This window comes from Blennius ocellaris, assembly GCF_963422515.1.
Source record: "Blennius ocellaris genome assembly, chromosome: 14".
Lineage (NCBI taxonomy): Eukaryota > Metazoa > Chordata > Actinopteri > Blenniiformes > Blenniidae > Blennius > Blennius ocellaris.
Window position 1 is genome coordinate 23288001 of NC_137663.1, and position 22238 is coordinate 23310238.

General features: G+C 44.2%; 3 protein-coding genes across 4 annotated transcripts; 1 reads left to right on the forward strand and 2 right to left on the reverse strand.

Moving 5' to 3' along the window:
- Window positions 1-257: 257 nt before the first annotated feature.
- On the reverse strand, window positions 258-5738 carry ggnbp2 (gametogenetin binding protein 2). Its single transcript, XM_080509282.1, has 14 exons — window positions 5608-5738; window positions 4802-4930; window positions 4629-4709; window positions 4278-4531; window positions 4023-4121; window positions 3188-3301; window positions 2852-3061; window positions 2533-2707; window positions 2121-2309; window positions 1869-2022; window positions 1668-1787; window positions 1400-1557; window positions 1119-1304; window positions 258-958 (listed from the first exon to the last, which is right to left on the reverse strand). Exons 2-14 carry the CDS (start codon window positions 4892-4894, stop codon window positions 755-757), a joined length of 2037 nt encoding a protein of 678 aa, XP_080365408.1. The 5' UTR covers window positions 4895-4930; window positions 5608-5738; the 3' UTR covers window positions 258-754.
- Window positions 5739-8630: 2892 nt separating this feature from the next.
- Window positions 8631-10643, reverse strand: pigw (phosphatidylinositol glycan anchor biosynthesis, class W). The gene is made up of 2 exons (XM_080508682.1): window positions 10550-10643; window positions 8631-10205 (listed from the first exon to the last, which is right to left on the reverse strand). Exon 2 carries the CDS (start codon window positions 10200-10202, stop codon window positions 8703-8705), a length of 1500 nt encoding a protein of 499 aa, XP_080364808.1. The 5' UTR covers window positions 10203-10205; window positions 10550-10643; the 3' UTR covers window positions 8631-8702.
- A 1055-nt stretch (window positions 10644-11698) lies between these two features.
- On the forward strand, window positions 11699-22082 carry myo19 (myosin XIX). 2 transcript variants are annotated; one of them, XM_080508281.1, is made up of 24 exons: window positions 11699-11810; window positions 13500-13647; window positions 14042-14190; window positions 14344-14457; window positions 14957-15089; window positions 15165-15234; window positions 15323-15425; window positions 15510-15606; window positions 15689-15765; window positions 15858-15948; window positions 16079-16244; window positions 16421-16494; window positions 16589-16710; window positions 16924-17037; window positions 17238-17414; window positions 17527-17664; window positions 17762-17869; window positions 17953-18023; window positions 18094-18161; window positions 19277-19416; window positions 19534-19663; window positions 19944-20029; window positions 20117-20440; window positions 20792-22082. In XM_080508281.1, exons 2-24 carry the CDS (start codon window positions 13500-13502, stop codon window positions 20903-20905), a joined length of 2814 nt encoding a protein of 937 aa, XP_080364407.1. In that variant the 5' UTR covers window positions 11699-11810; the 3' UTR covers window positions 20906-22082. The 2 variants fall into 2 exon arrangements, with proteins under 2 accessions (XP_080364407.1, XP_080364406.1); XM_080508280.1 differs by having other exon boundaries at window positions 11769-11913.
- The last annotated feature ends 156 nt before the right edge of the window (window positions 22083-22238 follow it).

Sequence of the window (22238 nt, forward strand, 5' to 3'; positions counted from 1 at the left end):
TTCGTTTTTTTTTTTTTTTTTTAAACAGTCCCGGAGCTCCCCCTCTCCTTGTGCGGTCCTCCACCGCCACCTACTGGAGGGAGGCGGAACAACACGTGCAGGGTTTATCCGTAATCCAAAAACATTTTGGATTATTGTGGATTTGAAACGTGGAGGTTCCCTAAACCTGCGAGCAGACTGGTAAATCCCAGACTTATAGAGTTTTAACTTGTAATGACAAAAACCAAACCGGCCCACAGAATGAACAACATATCATGCATATTAATAAATATTCTTTATTTAGTAAATTTTTTTCTCCACATTTTGACATGACACCCAAATCCATATTACAAATGAATGCGTATTCTCTGTAAAATCATTAGAATTTCTGTACACATTTAATGGTACAACTTCTATCACTACACTGAAGTGTTATCAAGAGAAACAAAAAATAAGAAGAAGACTTCTAAAGCTGCATCCCTACTGTCACAGCTTCGCAAAGCTTGATTATTGATTCCACTGAGCTCTTGCCCAACAACCCTACACAAGATCAACAACAGAAAGCTCGGCTTGGTCGAAGAGAACAAACACATACGTGGAGAAAAAAAAAAAAAAAAAAATGTGTTGATGAACTGGTGGGAGATAGAGAAAAAGAAAGCAACAATCACAAGTGACTGAACAAGACACCAAGAGGTACACCAGAAGTGTGATTTCCTAACAACGCAGCAGTAGTGGTCACGAGTGGTTTTCCCAGCAGAAGTCGCCATTAGTGCAGTTAACTGACGCTGGTTGTGGCGAACCATTTCCCACAGACCGGCTTGCTTGTCTCGGTGGCACGGCAGTAGTTGGTGAATTTCTCCTTCAGGAGCTGCCGGTACCGGTGGCGGTTGTTGTAGAAGGACCGATTGCTTTCTAAAAACGCCTGGATCTCGTCCTGCGTGAGGCAATTCTCTTCGTCCAGGGTCCCCTCCGAATCATCCTGAGGGAAGAAATGGAAGAAAACAATGCACTCGCAAAGCATAGGAACTTCAAATATGCATTGCATTCTTGTATAAAAGCATTAAAAGCGTCAGTTTTACTTCATAAATTCTTCACGTGACTAAAAAGGGAACTTTAACGTGATTTTTTTAATTACTCACCAGAAGTTCCACAAGACTCTTGTTTTCCTCGGGAAGTCTCACGTGGAGGCTGAGCTTCTTGTGATGCGTCGTCCACGGTAACCGCAGCGCAATACTGGCAAGTTTGTCGCCACATAAAGACGAAAAGATTTCTTTGGTTCGACAGCTCTGCGTGGATGTGAGATTGTGGTCCGTTACTTTCTCCCCCTGCAGAAACACGCACGCCCATTAAAAAAAAAAAAAAACACAAAAAATGCTGCTGAATATTCGACGCATTAACCGTTTCTCCCTCTCTCTCTCACCTGGCTGCCGCAAGCCTTCCCCTTCCCCTTCCCCTTCCTCTTCTTCTTTTTACTCTGACACTGAGAGCTCTCTTCAGAGTGCGACCAGCAGTCCAGGCAGCTGTGTAGCCCTTCCTCCTCCTTGTCTTCAGCGCAGTGATGGATGTTTGGATCGTCTCCTTCAGAAGGAGGAGGAGCGGAAAAACAAAAAAAAACCCAGACAGTGAGGCGCAGCCCGACATTTAAGCGCGACGACGCGTTGGGGAAGTCGGCTGCCCGTGAGCCTCACCTGCGTCGTGGTTGCAGATCCCCTCGGAGCAGGCGACGTCGGAGCCTTCTGGAGAACACGTCTCGCTGCCCTCCATGCTCGAGTAGCCGCAGTCGCTGGCGTTACTGTGGCGGGACAAATCTGCAGGCGGAGTGGGAACGTTTGCAAGGAAAGTTCTTCGTTCCCAAACACCGAGTGCGTTTGCAGATTTATTTTTTTTACCGGGTTTGGCGTCGTCCGGACAGAGGCAGGATGCGGAAACGTGAACGGCGACGCTCTCGCCGCAGCCGACCTCCTCCTCCTCCTCCTCGTCCTCCTCATCTTCGCCGTGGCTCCCGCAGGCCTTGCAGCTGCCCTCCACAGACTCCAGAGATCCCTGAAAAAAACAAAACAAAAAAATCCACAAAGGCTGCAGTTAAAATCAAGATCAATCAAACCAAAAAAAAAATCGAGATTTTGCGGTGGACTCGTTACCTCATCCAGAGCTTTGTCCTTGTCCTCCACCTCCTGCTCCGACATTTCAAAGCAACACTTGTTTTTGCGTCGATTTTTCCGCTTCTGCCGTTTCTTCTCCTGCTTGAGCTCCTTGGCCCGCTCCTCCTCAGACAGCTCCTCCACAAACTGCTCCAGCCGGCTGATCCCCTGCATTTTCTCCACTGCCATCTAGGGAGACGCGAGTTAATCCATTGTACAGACGGTTCTAACGTGCTGCACGTCTGGCGAGCAGAGGAGAGTCACAATACTGCAATATCAACTGAATAAAGTTGTAGAATTCACCAAAGTTCTTCTCAGCATAATATTACAGGTTGAATATATATAGCACAGAAACGACAGTCGCGTTATTTCAGATCTGCAATACGGAGTTTCATGACGCCGCGTTCTATACCTCAAAGCTTTTGCGTAGCGCGTCGATTCCGAGATGGAACAGTATTTGCCAGGTCTGCTCCTCCGCCCGGAGCTTCTGCCAGATTCTGTGCAGCCGCTCGTACAAATGAATGCCCACACAGGTCAGGACTTCCTCTTGTGCGATGTCAATGGTCTTCGCGTGTCTTTCTCTGCGTCTATAATTAAAGAAATTAGGGAGAAAAAAAAAAACAAAATTCTACATGAATTCATGGACATAACATTGTATTAAGACCAATAATAGAAAAGTTTCACAGAAGCATGTGGGTGTGCTGCGGCGCTCCGTTTCACATTTAACGTACTCATATCCTCCGGAGAACTCGGGCTCCGCCCTGCTGAGAAGGTGAGCCAGGAACTCTGTGTTGGACCACACGTGGATGTGACGTTCGTGAGGACAGCAGCACAGTCCCTCGTACAAGGCGGCGTAGTATCCCTTCTCTTTACTGGAGTCCACCTCGCCCACCAAGATGTTGTACGCTCTCAGGACTTTATTCTTGCAGTCCGTGCAAAACCTGTGGTTGAGAGAGAGAGAGAGAGAGAGAGAGAGAGAATTTTTTTTTTTTTTAAGCGAAATTAAAATTCTCTTCAACTTTGAAACGATGTTCCAACTCTTGTCAAATCAAAGCCGCCAAAGTCACCTGTGTTTACGCAAGTATGTCTCCAGTGTCTCGAGGAGACAGACACTGTCGATGACGACCACCTCATCCCTGCATTCCGGAGACATCAGCTCCAACACGTCCATCCAGTTCCCCCTGGAACACACATTTTAACGTTAACACTCAAGTCCAGAGCCATTATTTTGGCATAAAAATGCAGCAATGGCTTTGTTCAGGAGGCGGAGTAATTATCATATTCAAAGGGGTAAGCACGACTTGTTATTCCTAGAGAACTGACAGCTGTACTGAAAGCAGCCGTTCAAATGTTTACTTGAAACATAAGATAAACATACAAAACAGCTGAGGCCTTCAGTTTCCACTGCAGAAGTTCTGAGAGGATCAATAGAAGCAATGTGTTCGTAATGCCGTCTTCTCATCCACGAGACTTACTGTACAAACAACCTGTCCAACAACTTGTTTGCACACATTACTATTAGAACAGTTGGAACACGGCTCATGTTGAGCTCCAGACTAAAACTGGATCTTCTGTCTTAGAGGGAAGGAGTGCCTCTATTATTTCTCACTCATACCTGCCTGCAGGGGGGCACAAACCAACGGCATGAAAAAAAATCATTCACTACAATCATTAATCTTCTCTGAAGTCTTCCTGCCCGGTATCTTTTGTCCTCGGGACGTATCCAAACCTTCAATACGTGGCCTCTCTGCGCTTGTCTCAAATAAATACAAAATAGGGCAAGGTGCCAAAACGTTTCCGACCTCCCAATTACAGTATTCATACAAAAGTTACCTCACAAGTCAAGTATTTTAACTGACATAAGTTGAGGAATAAATGAATGGAGACGGGAACATTACTCACCCCAGTGGTTTAGGTTTATGCGTGTCTAAAGAGTGCAACTGGCATCGTTTGTTCTTTTTACTTTTTGGAATGGCATCAATCATGTCATTCAACATTGACCTGGATAAAAACAAAACAGAGGTAAACTGTCAGTTACACATGTACAAACATATCAGGAAAACACAGTATACAGTTAGGATACCGGGGATTTTTTTGGTTACAATAACTGTGGCAAATCTCGTGAACGCAAATGGCACATTTCTGAAAACAGCTTACCCATGGACGTAGAAGAGGGAGTAGAGCTTCTTCACGTCAGCCAAACACGTCTTGGTGACGGAGAGGATGCCGGAGGGTTTCACGCTGAGGGGCTCCAGGGCGGGGATCCCCGACTCCACCAGGTGAGAGAACAGTCGCTCCACGCTCCGTCGACAGCCCACGCAGGGCACCAGCTGAGACAAGGCGCCGTACACCTCCCGGGACGTCACCATCAGGGCCATGGCCAAGTCCTGCTGCTTCAACTTGGAGTATTGCTGGGGACACGGGAGGCAAAACGTGTGGCGTCGCTTTCTTGCAAGGAGTTTGTGGCGACGACGACGGTGAAGTGAGCGGGTGTGTCGTTCCTGTTACCTCGCGAAACCGTTTCCAATGAGACGTGTTTGTGTCCTGGCCGTCGGCGTCCACGCCGCCGTCTGAAATCTCCATCACCATCTGACAACAGGATGACAACACACCCCGGTTAAAGCGTGACAACAACACAATCGAGCAGGATTTGTGGTCCAGCTGGTGACACGACTCCTCACCGTGATGGTGTCGTCGATGAACAGGGGGACCTGCCTGGCCCGATACTTGTGGTCCTCCTCGCCCTCCTTGCAGAAGGCCACCAGACGTGCCATGGCTGCTTCCGAGGCCCGGCTTGTGGTGCGGCTCACCTGCAACGTTTACACGACATTTCAACTGAATCTGACACGAACGCAAGCTACAACAAGGCTAATCAGGCACACACTGCAGCTGCAGAGCAAAAAAAAAAAAAACCCACAGATTATTCGCCGTGACCCAGATTTTAAACCCAGCTCGCTTAAGCACCACAATCTACACGCCGACCCTGACGTTATACACCGGGACAGACTGAGCTCACCGACGGTCCGTTCGTGGACGTTCAATCGCGCGAATCGTGTGGAAGTCGCCGGCTGCTAAGCGGTTAACAGCAGCCCGCTAGCTCGTTTCGTTTCCCCGATACAACTTCCGAAACTGAGGACGCCGGGTTCGCGTATTTCCTACTCAATATCAACAAATATTCTGTGTGCCACTTGCGGTTTACGCGCAATTCTAACCAACCCCGAACCTCCAGGAGCGTATGTGTAATGTGCTCGAATCTTGTCGGTGCCAGCAAACTTGGCTAACTCACTTGTTAGCGGCGCTAAAGCTAGCGGCTGCGGCTAATATAAAGTTAGACAGGCTACTTAGCGGCTGTCACTTTGCTTTTCCTTCCCGCATAAAACCCACCACGTGTGCCCGTCCTATTAAAGTAAAGCTGCGCTGCACTGAGCTTGATATCTCTCTCTCTATATATATATATATTTAATAAAAATGTATCCCCTTTGCTTACCGTCTCCTTAAAGTTCTTCTGAAATGATAAACAAGTGCGCCAGACAGCAGCTCGAGCGGCGGAATCCTCACCCGCTTCACCTTTACCCTTTCTACGCAGTAGTGACGATGGAATTTGAACGAATCGTTCGAAATCCGCGAGTCACTTTGCTGAACTTTGATTCACGAGGTATCACGTTCATTAACTCGTTCACTGAGTCATTCTTGCTTCAGCCTCGAGCTGCAGAGAGGAAGATATAAATGTCACTGCTCTGCTGCTAATCTAACTCCATTACTCACTTTCGTCGCCCCGTGAGAAAAGCAGCTGCCATGCTAAAAGCAGCTCATAGCCATGCTGCTAATGCTAGCTGCTAAGCACAGCAGCTTCCGGCTCCTGACACGAGGCTTTTAGCACGCTCGAGTCAGCTCGTAAGTGTAGTTCAGCAAGAATGACCGACTCACCTCGTTTTTAGTTAGTGATGATCGAATTTGAACGAATCGTTCAAAATCCGTGAGTCACTTTACTGAACTTTTACTCACGAGTTACCACGTTTATTAACTCTTTCACTGAGTTATTCTTGCTTAAACCTCGAGCTGCAGAGAGGAAAACATAAATGTAATTGTTCTACTGCTAGTCTAACTCACTTTAGTCGCCCTGTGAGAAAAGCAGCTGTCATGCTAAAAGCAGCTGTCATGCTAGCAGCAGCTAATAGTCATGCTAATGCTAGCTGCTAAGCACAGCAGCTTCCGGCTCCTGACACGAGGCTTTTAGCACGCTCGAGTCAGCTTTTAAGTGTAGTTCAACACGAATCACCGACTCACCTCGTCGTTTCAGTTCGTGATGATCGAATTTGAACGAATCGTTCAAAATCCGCGAGTCACTTTAATGAACGGTGACTCACGGGTTATCACGTTCATTAACTCGTTCACCGAGTCATTCTTGCTACAGCCTCGAGCTACAGAGAGGAAAATATAAATGTCACTGTTTTGCTGCTAGTCTAACTCCATTACTCACTTTAGTCGACTGTGGTCCAGCCAGCCCGCAGTTTCAAAATAGGAGTCAAATGAGCCGACCGTGCGGCTGGCGGCTTCTGTCAACCTCAGCGATGCAGTGTACTATTTCCGCCAACTGATTTCAAAATAAAACTTCCAATCGCCTCGCCTGGAATGGTTGTCAATTTCCATAAAGAATGATTTATTCAAGCTAAAAACTACTTATAAAAGGTTCTGAATTAATTTTTTTTGTATAGAATGAAGGTTTATTTCAGACGTGGACACACATTTGATAATTCAAATCAATAACAACAAAATTAAATACATTTAAATAAAAGCACACAAAACATAGCAGAGTAAAGCAAAGCAAAGCCAAACGTAAGTAATTAAATAAATAATGCCCAGCCGAATGAGAAAAGTAGTGGGACAAAAGGTTAATTTAATTAAAGTTTATGGAATATCAAATATTCTTTTCAATGTTCAATATGATATTAAGTAATACTTAATTTTTATTTCTATTTTTGATAATATGATGTTGCATTTCAAAATGAAATACATTTAAACATTTCAATATAACCAAACATGCCCTGATTTCGAGGCGATATAACTCCAAAATTCCTAGTTGTCCTGGGGTCATTCCACATCACAGTTATAGTACACCATCCCGGGATACCACTCAGTCAATATGAAGGAATTCTGATGTATCATTTCAAAATAAAACAACTTTGAAAATTGGAATGTGATGTCTGCCTCCAGCTGCAGAGAGGAAAATATAAATGTCACTGTTCTGCTGCTAGTCTAACTCTATTACTTATTTTGTTGTTTTTTTGTTTTATTTTAAGTGAAGCACTTTGAGTTGCATGTTTTTTTTTCTGTATGACAGGTGCTCTATGAATAAAGTTTGATTTGATTTGATTTGATTGTCCCCTATAATTAATTCTGCCATATGAACATCGCATTATTTATTGATACTAGTAAAAAAAAAAAAAAAAAAAAATCAGAATGTTGGAAGGAAAACAAAACTGCAAAATCATATGTATATATTAATATATACTGTATATCTGCCACTCTGGATGCCAGGTATTTATTCAGTTTAATCATTTATTTTCTGATTCAAATAAACCTCAAAAACAGGTCCTGGAGCGGGTGCGCAATAGCAACTGAATCAAATGACTCAAATGACTCAGACAACCGGTTCACTTGGATGAACGACTCAAAAATCTGTGAGTCTGTTCAAGGAGTCGGGTTCCTCGTCACTCACGTGGCGCTGACGTCATGCAGAGGGTGAGAACCTCACAGGCAGGCTGACAACACACGCTTCCATGATTGTCTTGAAGGTTATGTTTTTGGCTGCGTGTAATATTTATTGGTATGTATGTATTTATGTATATACGTGTTTTACCAGCTTTTCGCAAAAACTTATCAGATATATGAGACATGTATGTGTGTGTTTATAGATGTATGTTGAAAATTATGTGTGGGTCTAATTAAAGATAGATTATATATATATTTTTGTATAATTATATTTTCACAAGATATAATTTATTTATGCACATCAAATGGTGTATATATTTCAAAAAATCCCAATGAGTCTCCATTCTATTTTTCATAACATGACATTGGCAATATTCATTAGACTCAGGAGAGTTTCAGGGGAAACACACTGAAAACATGCTGGTTTTGATGCATTTGTGCATTTATGGCATGTTCATTATTACACATATATAATAGTTTTATGGTTTTAACATGATTTCTACACAGGCTGAGATTTGGGCTAGTTTTTATTCAGGTGTGTGAGTTTTAACTTGTTTAGGCTGAAATCAGTAAGTCATAACAAGCAACCCTGGTGCTGACCGAATTATGTAAAAAAAAAGAAGAAAAAAAAGGTGTACACTGCAAGTTGTGCCTTTTATTATTGTTACGTATTTATAAGTGAAACCGTGAATTAAAAGCAGCCAGTATATGTTTTCAATAATACAAACACATGCAAAATAGGTGCCTTTCATTGTGGAATGTAGTCCATGAAAATACTCAATTCTATCATGTATATCACACTTTTTGTCAAATGTACAACTGACCCACAGTATGTTTGGGGGTGATGGAACAGATTTAACTCCATAAAGCTTACCAGAACTTTATTGTTGTTCCACTTACATGCAAAACATAGATTACAAAGGAATTAGTGAACATGTACGACAGTAAAACACACACTGAAACCGAACTGCTGCAACTCAGTGTGTCGACTATGGAGTTGGTCAGTCCCGTCATTAGGTTTGCGAGCAAAAAGAACAGCAGCTGATTCCGGCTGACAGCTTGAACAAGGCAGAATCTCTCCCTCTCAACTCTCTTCAGGTTGGATGCTTTGTCAGGGTCAGATTGTTTCTTATACAGACTCCATGACGACGGTACAAAGTGGCAATCTGATGCTTTTTTGGAAAACAGCAGAACGATGTCGGCGATACCAAGGCAGGACATGAAAAACAAAGACTGTGCAACACTCCACAGGCAGAAGGACGAGTTCGCCAGGCGTCGAGACACAGGCTCCACCAGGGTCTGGCACAACCACAGGGCGACGTACAGGACCAGGCTTCCCATCAGCAGGCTGAAAATGGCTTTGAACCAATCTCGAACCTGGGACCTGGGCTGCATCACGTAAAGGCCGACGCGAACTCCTGCCAGGTAAATGGCGACATAGCCGACGACGGAGAACACCCCCTCCTTGTTAGCGTGCAGAAATCCCTTTTCTCGGTCACTGTTGTGGACGAGGAAAGCTTTGAGCTCCGACGCCTCCAGGGCGAACTGATACAAGCCGCTGAGGATGAGAGCAACGACCCACGACTGGTTCGCGGGGAAAACGGCCAAAATCATGGACGCGACGACCCGTACGATGGCGAGCGTGAAGAAAAAATTCCAGTGGACGCCGTACTCTGACACGTGCTCGTGGTAGCCTGTCATTTTAACGCTAACCAGCCGCCCTACGCCTAGAGCAATCAGGGGCCAGACAGAGAGGAGCTGCTTCAGGACGTGGTTCACCCTGGATCCCGAGATGTTTTTCCCCCTCGCCTCCGGACACACGAGGGCGTTGGCGAAGACGTACGCCCCGACTCCAAAGTCCATGACGCCGGTCCCGTAGATTTCAGTTTTTGCGTAGCGTCTCGGGAAAATTGTGAAGTCCACGGCAAGGATGCTGATTGCCGTTTTCACGTTCACAAATACTCTAAACAGAGTGACGAACGGAACCTGGTCCGACTCGACGTGACTCTGAAGGAAGGTGCCGACGGTGTTCTGTGGGTGCCGTTTAGCGCCGTGTCCGCTGGCATGGCGGATGTAGCATAACAAACAGCAGGAACATAAAGCCAGAGCCAGGATGATAAGGTGAAGAACATCGCTTAAAACAGTGCATGACAGGACGAGCGGGAGAATGAGAACACAGAAGTCCAGGAGCATGTGAGACATGAGTGGAACTGGCAGCGGTGGAGTCCCTTTGGATTGGTGGTAGAGGATCAGGAGAAGTCCTCGGCTGATGAGGCAGACCGGAGTGAGAAAAGAGCCCAGTGCAACCTCCTCCAGACTGGTGCCATTGAGATTGCTGATAAACGCCTCCTTCACGTCCCTCTGAGCCATGGCCTGAAAACACAACGGTTCAATATTTATAGCTCAAAGAGAAAACTTCCTGCATTAGTGTCAAAGACACTGAAACATCAGGTCAGCTTTAGTAATATTATGCAGTTTTTCAGGGACAAATCATCCCTGAAAATTTCATGCAATTCGGGTGAGTAGTTTTTTGTGAAAACTTGGTAAAAAGAAAACATACAAAGCAATGAATGAATGAATAAACAAATAAATAAATATGTTGGGCCACCTAACTTTTGTTGCCGAGGGTATTAAGATTATGATCAATACGTGTTGATCTTTGAAGAAGATAGGCACGGATCGCTCAATGGAGTGGTGTTTTGTTTCTCTCAACTTACCCTGATGATATTTTCCCTTTTGCTTCTCGTGAACTGAGGTGATTTTAGCAGTCTGGCCTGTTCCACGTCGTTTGCGTTTTGCTAATGCTATACACGAGTTGCCTGTCTGCGGATCAGCTCTTACCTCGGGGTTTTTCTGTAAGGCTTGAAAGTGTAGACTCACCAAAATACCTGTTTAGCTACATTACGCCAGACAAACGCTTCCAGTTGAACCTGACCCGACCATGATGTCTGTCTGCTGCAGTGGTAGCGCTCACTTCCGTGTTGTCTGTCATGAGGCATTCAGGACAGCTCGGTCACAGCACCATTATAGTCTTTTATTATTTATTTATTTCAACATCAGATCTACAACTGATAAACACTCATATTTCAGTGAATCTTTGTGAAGTTCCAATTTTTGGAGAGTCGCTACAATAAAGTAATTTTTTTTTTTAATTTTAAAGTCCTTTGTTACTGTTTGCGCTTTTTAAGAATGCGTCACATTTCATAGCTGAACTCAGTATTAAATTTGATGCCCCCCCACCGAATTTAGCAGTTCTATACATTTGTATTTGGATTAGTACTATTACAGAAACACTTTGAAATATATGTCCAGTTAATACCATGTTTAAGAATTTCCCAAGGTCAGTTAATAGCTTCCGAATTGCTATTTAAAAAAATAAAGTTTTACATATAGAGATCGGAAATTTACGCGATGTTTTTTTCGTTTGATATGACATTAATATATGATTAAAAAACAACCTTTCAGTCATTAACTTTGTGGTTGGTAGCGGACGTGGCGGTGTTTTGGAATAACTAGTTTACATGTTCGCTGGTGATCGACTTCCTTTAGCGTCTGTTGTTGTAACAATATATATTTAAAAACCCAACAAGAATCTGTAGCGGTCCTGTTGAACGCCGTTTAACGACATTTACAATGAAGTTTCGACGAGTCGTCCCTTTTGTGTGTTAAAATCGGCTGCTATTGGCAGAAACTCCAGACGCTAAAGGAAGTCGGTCATCAGTTAACACGAAAACCAGTTAATCCGAAACATCTGTCATAAATCCCGACTGGAGGCGGAGGGGCCGTGAAGCGTCCTCAGCAGGGCGGGAGGGGAATGAGCCGTTTGGGGGCCGAAGCAGTCAAAAGCTCCCGGAGCCACGGGAAGTCGTCCTTGAGGAATTCGTGACAGTAATGGAAACATTGAGAGTTTAGTCCTCAGAGCGAAAAAGCCGAGTGTCTTACTGAAACGCCGAAGACAGCTCTTCCCAAAGTTTCCAGGTGAGTTTTTAACACAGAAACGAGGATAACGGTTAAAAAAGAACCCATGAGTTCTGCGGACGAACACAACGTCGGCGCTGGATACAGAAATGGAGGGGCTGCGGTGAGTCCAGACCACGCTGTCAAACTACTCAACTCTTCACTTTATTTTTATTTATAGAATGCCAAACATGTTTTACGAAGGCACAGGAGATATTTCTGAATCTATAACTGAGCCTTGTTAAGATTTGTTGGTTTTCAAACTGTTTTAGATATAGTGTCATTTCAAGTCTACATACCTGAAGCCGAATAACGACTCAAACTGTGTTTATTGCGTCAGAAGAAAATAGTCCCAACAAATATGAAAAGATAATTGATAAATCAAGCGAGCAAAGCTTATTTATCCAGCGCCTCTCGAGATTTAAAGTAAGAAAAAACTATTTAAAAACGCATAATGTGAGCGACTATTAAAATTGAAAGTGATTAATCTAAATATCCCATAAGCAGCGACTAAATATGATTAAATTAAATGATAAAATGACAGTGAATGTGACGTTGAAACCAGACAAAATAAAATGTAAAGCAATTAAAATCTTGAGATGCACTGTTACTATACGCAAGGGAGGATAAATCTTCAATTAAATCTATAAACATAAGGTATCACGATGAGATATTATTGACAAAATTAAAATCATGACACAAATATAAAACAAATTGTACAAGTGGAAAATAGTTAAATAGATTTCATAGATTTTGTTGATCTGGATTTCACTATATAGTTAAAAAAGAGAACCATGAATTAACTAAAAAATAATGATGATATAGTAGTTAAATGAAAATAAGTGAGTTTAAACTCATAAAGCCATTAATTAAAAGCCAAACTGAATAGGAATGTGTTCAAACTCACCAGAAACCACAAAGTCACTCAATAATGTCAAGTTGTGTCACTTGTTAATGTGACATATACTAGTTGAATTAGATCCGCATGGTCAATGTCAGTAGCTCATAATATTTATACCGTACTTCTCTCTTTTGTATTGAGAGAGTTCCTGAAATATGTGCTTTGAATAGATGTGCTTCCCCAACCTCACATTGACGCCGTTACATTTTCAAAGCGATAATCTTACTGCTGCTTGTCTGCCTGTAAAAGTGTAGTTTTGTATTTGCACAATTAACAATCTTAATACTTAAGCATTGTTTTAAGATAACCCTCGGATTGCCATTCAGAAAACTCTGTGTGCTTTGGGGGGGGGTATTAGCCGCGCAGCATTAGGTATTAGATTAATTACATTAAGATTGTTTACACGGTTTAAAAATGGCCTTGGAGTGATGGGATGTAGGCTACCTGCTATTGGATTAAATCGGTCTGTACACATTAAGCAGTGAGGACTGCTGACAGCCGTCAGGCGGGCTGCAGGTCCAGGCCATGTGCCGTTTTGTACAATGAAACAAGCCTTGGATTGTGATTTTTAACTGAATTATTATATATTTTGTTAAAACTTAGCACTCAGCCATCAATGGTTTAACAAAATTGCTTACAAGACTCTGCTTTTTGAGGTTTATAATATAAATAATCATCAGCTTTCTTTGTATTGCTGTCATCTTCGACTTGTCTGTTTAACTTTATGAAGTAAAAGATCTTATTTGACGTGTTAAATGTCGCTTAAAAAACCCCCAATATTTCTGCGTTTGCTTGCCTCTTGTTCACAGATGAAGGAGTCCATCCACAGAGGTTGCTCTCCTCCCCCGTCCCGGAACGATTCCCTGCAGGGAGAAGTTCAGGCGTTCCTCACCGATGAAGATCAGCTCCACACTTATGATGACCTGACCAAAGTCAACCCAGTCACCCCGACCACAGGTACCGCGTTGGACTGGAATGCCACTTGGGCCTCAATCGTCTTGTTATATTCATGCAAACTTGGGTGAATAATGGAAAAATTCAATGTTTTGTTTTTTGTTTATTTTAAAAACCTGCTTTGAGTTTCGTCTCGTATTTATGTTGTGAAGTGTCTGCATTTAAAGTAAAATTGATTTAATCCCACAAGGAAAAAGTGTTTGTGTCATTACTTGAACTTTAATAATAGTTACTTGAACGGATTCGGGGTGGGAGGTTTAAGGGACGTTTCGACTTGTTCCATTGCTGTCGGATCAATACTTGATCGCATGAATTTGCTTCTCATAGTTTCCGTCAGTAACACTTAGACTGGCTGATAGTTTCCGTCTCGTCATATTTGGTTTCGTTCCCTCGCCAGTGCTCAGATGCCTGCAGGCCAGGTACAGCGTCAAGGTGTTTTACACCCATGCTGGCTGCACCCTGGTGGCTCTTAACCCCTTCCAGCCCGTCCCTGACCTCTACTCCCTGGACGTGATGAAGGAATACCACTGTGCTGCACAGCCACAGGTGGGGATTATTACATTTCCATGACCTTGAGATTATTCTTGAATCAAACCATGCAGACTTTAATGTTGCAGCCATTAAAACCCAGATCCTCATGAAATATTGACATGAACATTGACATCCACAGTTTAAATGCAAGTTTTGTTTTGTCAACAGGAGTTCAAACCACACATCTTCATCGTGGCAGAAGAAGCCTACAGGAACGTTCGGGGTCAACTGGAGCCGGTCAACCAGTCTTTGGTGGTCAGCGGTGAGAGCGGCGCAGGAAAGGTGAATTTTGAATTTTTTTGTTTGTTTTAGTCCCAGATAAATCTTCTAAATGTTATTTAATGGGTTTATTTTCTTACTTCTACAAACTACAAATTCCACTGCTCTTATCAGGCCAGTTTACAGTGGATTAAACTGAAAAGTCCTCGAGTTGAGCTCTTCACATTTATAAAAACTTGCCGCAGCAGATTTGCAGTGACCTTGTGGTTCGACCACCAAATAACTTGACGTTGTACAATTGACGTTCTGCAGTGTCGGTGATGGATTTTTACGAAAAAATGTACTGGATTTCGGCTAAATCCAAAGAAACAAAGAAAGATATTGATGAGCATGAATATATCATTGTTAAAAATGGTCTTTTCTCTTCACGTTTATGAATGAGTTTCGTATTTGTACCTGAAAGTCTTTTATTATTCAGAGTGGTACTCTGGCTCTATTTGTCGTCCTGATTTGTCAGACATGTATCAACCGACTAATATTTTCTTTTTAAAAAAAACAACAGACATGGACATCTCGTTGCCTCATGAATTATTACGCCACGGTGGCGGCCTCCACCTCGGTGGTGAAGAGTCAGGACACGGTGGAGAGGATCGAGAGGAGGGTGCTGGACTCCAACCCCATAATGGAAGCGTTCGGTAAGAAAAACGCTTCGTCTAAAGTTTTAAAAAACTGCCGAGATTCCCCCCGTCACCGTCGTTTCCTCCACGTAGGTAACGCCTGCACGTTGCGGAACAACAACAGCAGCCGCTTCGGGAAGTACATCCAGCTGCAGCTGGACAGGTACCTGCAACTCTCACTCATTAATGCGTATTAAAGAAGTCTCTTTAAGTTAACCGCCGACTTGTTGGAACTATAATTTTGCACGCAGGTGTCAGCTGCTGGTGGGGGCGTCGGTGCAGACGTACTTGCTGGAGAAGACCAGGGTGGCCTGCCAACCAGCCAGTGAGAGGAACTTTCACATCTTCTATCAGGTGCTTCATCAAACACGTCGTGAACCACGATATACTTCGTGGGAGACGCGTCGTTTATATTGAGCTGGATCTTTTGTTTCCTAGATGATGAAGGGGGGAACAGATGACCAGAGGAAAGAGTGGATGATGTCACGTGACCAACGTTTCGTCTGGCTGCCAAACTGTGAAAAAGCCATCGAGGGTCCGTTTTAAATTGGATATGTATTTTGTGCATTTGTGGGACAGTGAATTCCCCACTGACCGTTTGGTTTGGTGTTTTATAGAGGATTGTTTTGTGGAGACTGTGGACGCGATGGTTCATCTGGGCATCGATGAAGAAAAACAACAACAAATATTTCGGGTGAGTCTCAGCCGTCATTAATGAAAAGTGTAATAAAGTGATTTCTCTCCGTACCACACTGTGATTGACTCGTTTGTTGTCCTGCATTTCAGACTTTGGCGGGGATTTTGCACTTGGGGAACGTGGGCTTCTCTTCCTCAACAGACGAGTCGCAGCCTTGTGGCCTTGATGAAAAGTCCAAAGGTAGCGGATGTAATTGTTTTTTTGGGGGGGGGATTCATAGTTTTCCTAATCCCTGCAAGTTAATAATTCCCAAAGTCAACCGTATGGAGCGGGATTATCGTAAAACGCTTCTGCGCCCTGTGTTTTCTAGACTTCCTGCAGAGTTCTGCCGAGTTGCTGCGCGTCTCCAGCGAGGAGCTTCAGACGTGTCTGAGAGTGAGAACCCTTAAGGCCGGGAAGCAAAGTGTCCTCAAGCCGTGTTCCCAAGCAGAGTGCAGCGTGAGGAGGGACTGTCTGGCTAAAGTCATTTACGCCCAGTAAGAATGAACCAGTCATGATGGCTGCGCCTTGTTATTGTTCTGTGACTTGACTGTTGTCCTTTTCCATAAAAAAAACAAAACACGTGAACCAGCATTCCTTTTTTGTTTATAGTACACAGCCAGGAAGATATGCGAGTTAATACTTACTAACGACACTGTGTTACTTCCTACAGAATATTTGAATGGCTGGTTGCGTTCATCAACAACAGCATATGTGCAGAGCAAGCCACGTGGTCCAACTTCATAGGTAAAACCACTCGCTTCTTTTCAAAAAAAATCACACGATACAAATGTCGGCGCACGTGGAAACAAACTCACAAAGCCTCGCCCGCAATCTCCAGGAGTTCTGGACGTGTATGGCTTCGAGTGTTTTCGGATCAATAACCTGGAGCAGCTGTGCATCAACTACGCCAATGAGAAGCTGCAGCAGCACTTCGTGGCCCATTACCTCCGAGCTCAGCAGGTACTGTCGCACAGTTTTCTGTTTACACACACACACTCACACACACACTCTCAATGTGAGTTCATGCCGCCGGCACCTCAACGCACAAACCGCGATATAATACAATAATGACATGTTCTGCCTTGATTGTTTAAGTCTTAGATCATTTCTTTTTCCCACAATAATAAAGTGTTTTGTATCTAAATGTTAATGATTGTCCCGGCCTCGTTTCAGGAGGAATATGTGTCGGAGGGGCTGGAGTGGTCCTTTGTCAAATATCAAGACAATCAGAGCTGCCTGGATCTCCTGGAGGGAAGCCCCATCAGTGTGTTTTCTCTTCTCAATGAGGTAGTCTGGGCGAACCGGTTCCTATTTTATTAGTTGGATTACTTTGATCACGCCTCATAAAGGCATTTTTATGATTCGGGGTGTTTAATCTGTTTTTCCATCACAGATTGTTATTGCTGGGAGGTACAGTGTAGACAAACTAAAAAAAAAAAAGAAGAAAAAATCATATCTACAAGGTGCTTTTTACATGTTTATTCAAGGAGAGTCGCCTTAATCGGGTGTCGGATGCCAAGACGTTGAAGGTTCGTTTGGAGAAGGAGCTCAGTGGTAACGCCAACATCAGCTGGGACAAGTTCAGCAAGGTGCCACATTTCGCTGTCGCCCACTACGCTGGCAGAGTCAACTACCAGATCGAGGGCATGGTGGAGAAAAACAAGGCAAGATGAGGGTTTTTTTTTTTTTTTTTTTTTTTTTTTTTTTATAAACCTGCCAGCTCAGATGTTATCCACACGTCCCTCCGCTCATCTTCCACCACACGCTGCGTTTCAGGACCCGGTGCCACCAGAGCTCGTCCGCCTGCTGCAGGAGTCCGAAAACCTGCTGCTGCACCAGATATTCACCGACAAGGAAGCGGAGAACCCGACGACCAAGGGGCTCAGCAAAGTCACCGTGGTGTCCAAGTTTAAGGTAGGGCCCGCCTGAAGCCGCCATACACTTGGAAGTCCGTGTTCCCCCTCCCCCCGGGCACGGTTGCAGTGTGATGACGTTGCCATCCGGGTTGTAGAACTCGCTGGAGAGCCTGATGAAGATCCTCCACGCCACGACTCCCCACTATACACGCTGCATCAAACCAAACCCAGACTGCAGGCCCATGACCTTCAAGAAGGAGGAGGTAGAGGCTCTCGCAAGCGTATCCGCTTTCCGTTCTCGCGAAACAAAGACATTGTTGGACGTTCTGCTCTCTCCCGCCGCCAGGTCATCATGCAGCTGGAGGCCTGTGGGATAGTTGAGACCATTCACATCAGTGCTGCCGGCTTTCCAATAAGGTAATGCAACACCCTCGCTCTGAGTTTTCTCTGGGATTTTGGGTTTGACTCCTTTGTCTTTGTCACTCAGGATTCCTTTCGCGAGCTTCGTGCAACGTTACGGGCTGATCGCAGGACATTCAGGGAGTCACGGTGTCGGTAAGTGCAGCTTCCCTCACAATCTATGTCGGACTCACTTCAGCATGTTTAAGGTGGACAAGGAATGAGCAGTTTCTGTCCTCTCTTTTACGTCTGCCGATTTATTCATTCCTCCTTTCCTCCTTTTTTGCTCTCTTGGTCACAGTGATCCTCTCTTCTCTATTCTCCTTGGGACACTGAAATGTGGTGAATTTTAACTAAATATGCAGCTTCTTATGAACTTGCCTGCGTTACTGCGTGAGCTCTGCATGCCTGCTTCTCGTGCCATTCTGGACGAATGCCGACTCGTCTTTTATTCACCATCACTCCGTTATTCAGCTGCTTTTTTATCTTTGTTGTTGTCAGAAGCTCCATGAAGGACAGGATCCAAGGCCACAACGAATCATTCGCAATACTTAAATGTTACACTGATGCCATCGTGAGAATATTGTATCTAGTTTGTTTTTTTTAATCTGATATGTCCAATAAAGTTGAATGAATTATTATACGGTGCTGCAAACAAGCAGAGCTGAAACGACCAGGTTTGGGGCTGCGGTGCGGCAATAAAATTTTTAGATTTATGTTTAAAAATGTGGAATAACAGTTGGTTTCACTGAAGCATTTCTAGTATTATCTATGATTTTATAGCATGAAAGATCCTCCCACACACCAGCTTGAACTCTCAGGCAGGCCAGGTTTGGCCTCTGGGCTGTATGTTTAACGCCACGGTTTTTGCAGTAAAAGCTGTATCAATACTAATCAAAATGGGGATGTTTGGCCTTTTTTTTTTTGTACTTTAGTTGCGTGTTGCATTGGCTCATGCAGCCTATAACTGAAGAGTGTGTATCGGTACGTTATACCCGATCACATTCAGCTTTTATGTCTGCACACTTGTCGCTTTAGTGTGATGATTCAACTCCTCTGCTCACCCGCACCAGACGCTGCCACTGATTGAGTTCTAACTCATAATCTCATCGTCTTCGTTGCATGTTAAGAGTGTCTGCCTGTCCTGTACCGTTCATTCTCATGGATCTTTCCTTCTTGCGCCATACTTCCGTCATTGTATCACAACAGGAGTTTGAATCTCTGCCACAGATGTAACATCTTGCCTGACCGTTTGTCTGGTTGCCTCTCAGAGTCGGAGGCCGACGGCGGTGGCGCTCTTCACACAGAGGTGGAGAAGCTCGCCGGCGTGGCGTTGCGGGACCTTCCCAGGGAAAAACACAAGACCCTGGTGCACTGTGGAAGGACCAAAGTTTTTCTCACCCAGACCATGGTCAGTCAATTATATACAATCTCACATTCGGAACTTTTTTCTTTTTCCAGTTTGCTCTTGTTGCCCTCGGGTGACTCTTGTCTGGGAGATAACTGACCTTTCTAAATTGGGCCGCAGCTCGATTTGCTGGAGGATCAGCGGAGGAGGATCTTGTCTGGCTGCGCCTTCGCCATCCAGTGCTGCTGGCGGCGGTACCTGTGCCGCAGACGCCACGCCCGTCGGAAGTCTGCTACCCTGATCCAAGCAGGTAAACCCCACTTAATGCCCTGGCCAGAGCCAGGCACCGCCATGTGTGGATCTGACCCAACTGTCTGGCCAACAGGGACCAGCTGCTAGAGTCTGAACACACTCGCTTGCAGCGGGTTGATCCCTTCAGAACAAAGCCTGTCACATAAACGCAGCTCACGTGATTAACAGTTCAGGACACTTTGTCTTCGGGTTCTTCCACGCGGGTGCTTCACACTTCTTGCATATTATAACACGAACTGTGCTCAGAATTATCTGGACGGCTTTTAAACTGTCCGCAGCGGTTCGGTCCTGGCTGGTGCGGAAGCAGGTCCAGAGGTGGAACACAGCAGCCGGACTCATTCAGGGCACGTGGCGGAAGTGGAAGGTGAGATCTTGGGACTTATTTCTTCATATTTCTCACAATGACCATGGGGATAACGCGTTAAATCATTCTCGTCCTCTCGTCGCAAAGGCGCTGATGAAATCTTTGGCCGAGGCGGAGCTGGATGACGCGAAGGACCTGATGGAAGAGGACGCGCCGGTGATGAGTTCCCTGGTCAGAGAGCGAGGCTCGGTGCAGCTCTCCACCATCCAGGAGCCGGTCACCGTGAGAGGCTGGCCCATGGGCCTGGCGCTGGCCTCGGCTCCGTCCATCACCGTGTCTCTGACGGCCACGGGCTTCCAGAAGATGATGTCCGTCATGGCCTCCATCAACTTGCCCTCCAGGAGAGGAGAGTATAAAGTGAAAACCAACCAGTGCACGCAGGAGCTGGCCTCCATACGGGCTCAACCGAAGGTGGGGAAATGTTTTGGACTAGGCATTGTACTTTTACCAACCTTTATTGTGTTGGATGATTACAATTGTAATCGACATTTTCAAACAAAACATGCAGAGAGTGAATGAAGCCGATTGATTCAGAGCAAGAAACATTGCAACTTACAGAAATATATATATGTATATATAAAAGATGTATTCATTTTGAGTAGAATGTGAGTCTGCCCTCGACAAAAGCCCAATCCAGATTTTTTTTTTCACGGAGCTCGTTTCGGAATCATTACCAACCACTGATCAAGGTCAATCGTGTAACTCTGCACAGTGGTGGAAGTGTCCAGTTTTCATTCTGATGACTTCTTTCTTTCTACCCAGGGATCAGTAAAGCTGCACTACCAGCGCTCTCCACTCCTGTACGCCCACAGGCAGCCGGGCCTGAAGAGCAACGTGACGGGACTCAACGAGATCCTGCTGGAGAAAACCTTATAGTGGCAGCGTTCGTTTCATGGCCGAGAGGTAATCAGACTGTCGATTGATAAAAAAAATCTTTCACTGCAAAATGAACCAAATTGGCATTTTATGTAGTAACTCGGCATTATTTATAAATTTAAGTTAAGTTACAGCATGAACAATGATTTCTAAAAAAACTTTTATCTTTGCTTTGAAAGTGTTTTAACAGGTAGTCTGGTAGAGAATTGCAGGTATCTTCCAGAGTCTTTTTTTTTTTTTAATTTAAAGGTTAAAATCTTAGTTGGTCAACTTTGAATTTCCTATATTTCAAATGTACGGGTTGTTCTCAAGCCGTCTTCAGAGCGCGTGCCATGTGGTCTGCACATTCTAATAACGACTGAGGGGTGAGTTATGATCATGTGATTATCATTGCATTTTGTCTGGAGTATTTGCACATTAGAGAACCAGCAGGTTTTTGTCTCTTTGGAGCAACTGATTAAGAATATTCGGCCTTGTAACAAGTGCCTTCATTCAAACCTCTTTCAGTCACAGATTAGCTGCTGCCACGTGTATTTGTTTGGGCAGATTATCTTCCTGAATGTTCCTAGTTTTATTTTCAGGATAGAAACACAAGAGGTGAATCACTGCAGACGAGGATATTCAGCATTTGCCAGTGCTCGGAGGAAACGGTGGCTGAGAAAGTATTGCACATTTAGGCACTTATTGCACATTTAAAAAAAACGCACAAACCTCTTCACGCAGAGCACCAAATAAAAACAAGCACGTCACTGATGTGAAGCAGGGAACAGATGAACGGGGGGGATATTTAAAATGCTGGGTTTAATCAGCAAAACGTGACGAAACCACTTTGTGTGGATTTTATGTGTAACAAACCAAAGTTTTTATACACTACAGGTGTTTGATGGGAGAATACGCTTTGTTATTGCCTGACTGGAATGAAAGTAGTGTGTTGATATTCACATGGACCAAACAGTGCATGTAATTCAACTCCCATGTTTGTCTTCCTAACTTTTTCAGCCACAGCAGTGTAGATTCCCTTTTTAATGTTCATTTAAATGTTTTTTGTTTTTAAAGTGTATGATTTGGGATTTGTAACCTCTGATCGGATGGTGTGTCGTCTCTTTGTCAGTGCTACCAAGAGATCCACCTGCGCACTTGAATTATGTGTATTTAAATACGTTTTCTTGAATTAAAAGTTGAAATATGCTAAGAAATTGTGATTGGTGGTTGTTATTCAACTACACATGTTTATCTGTCATTTTCACTGAAGAATCTTTCACTGTGTGAAAAAGGATTTCAGCTTTTATTCAAACAATAAACACATTTCTTGAATGAGAAGCATAAAAGTGCA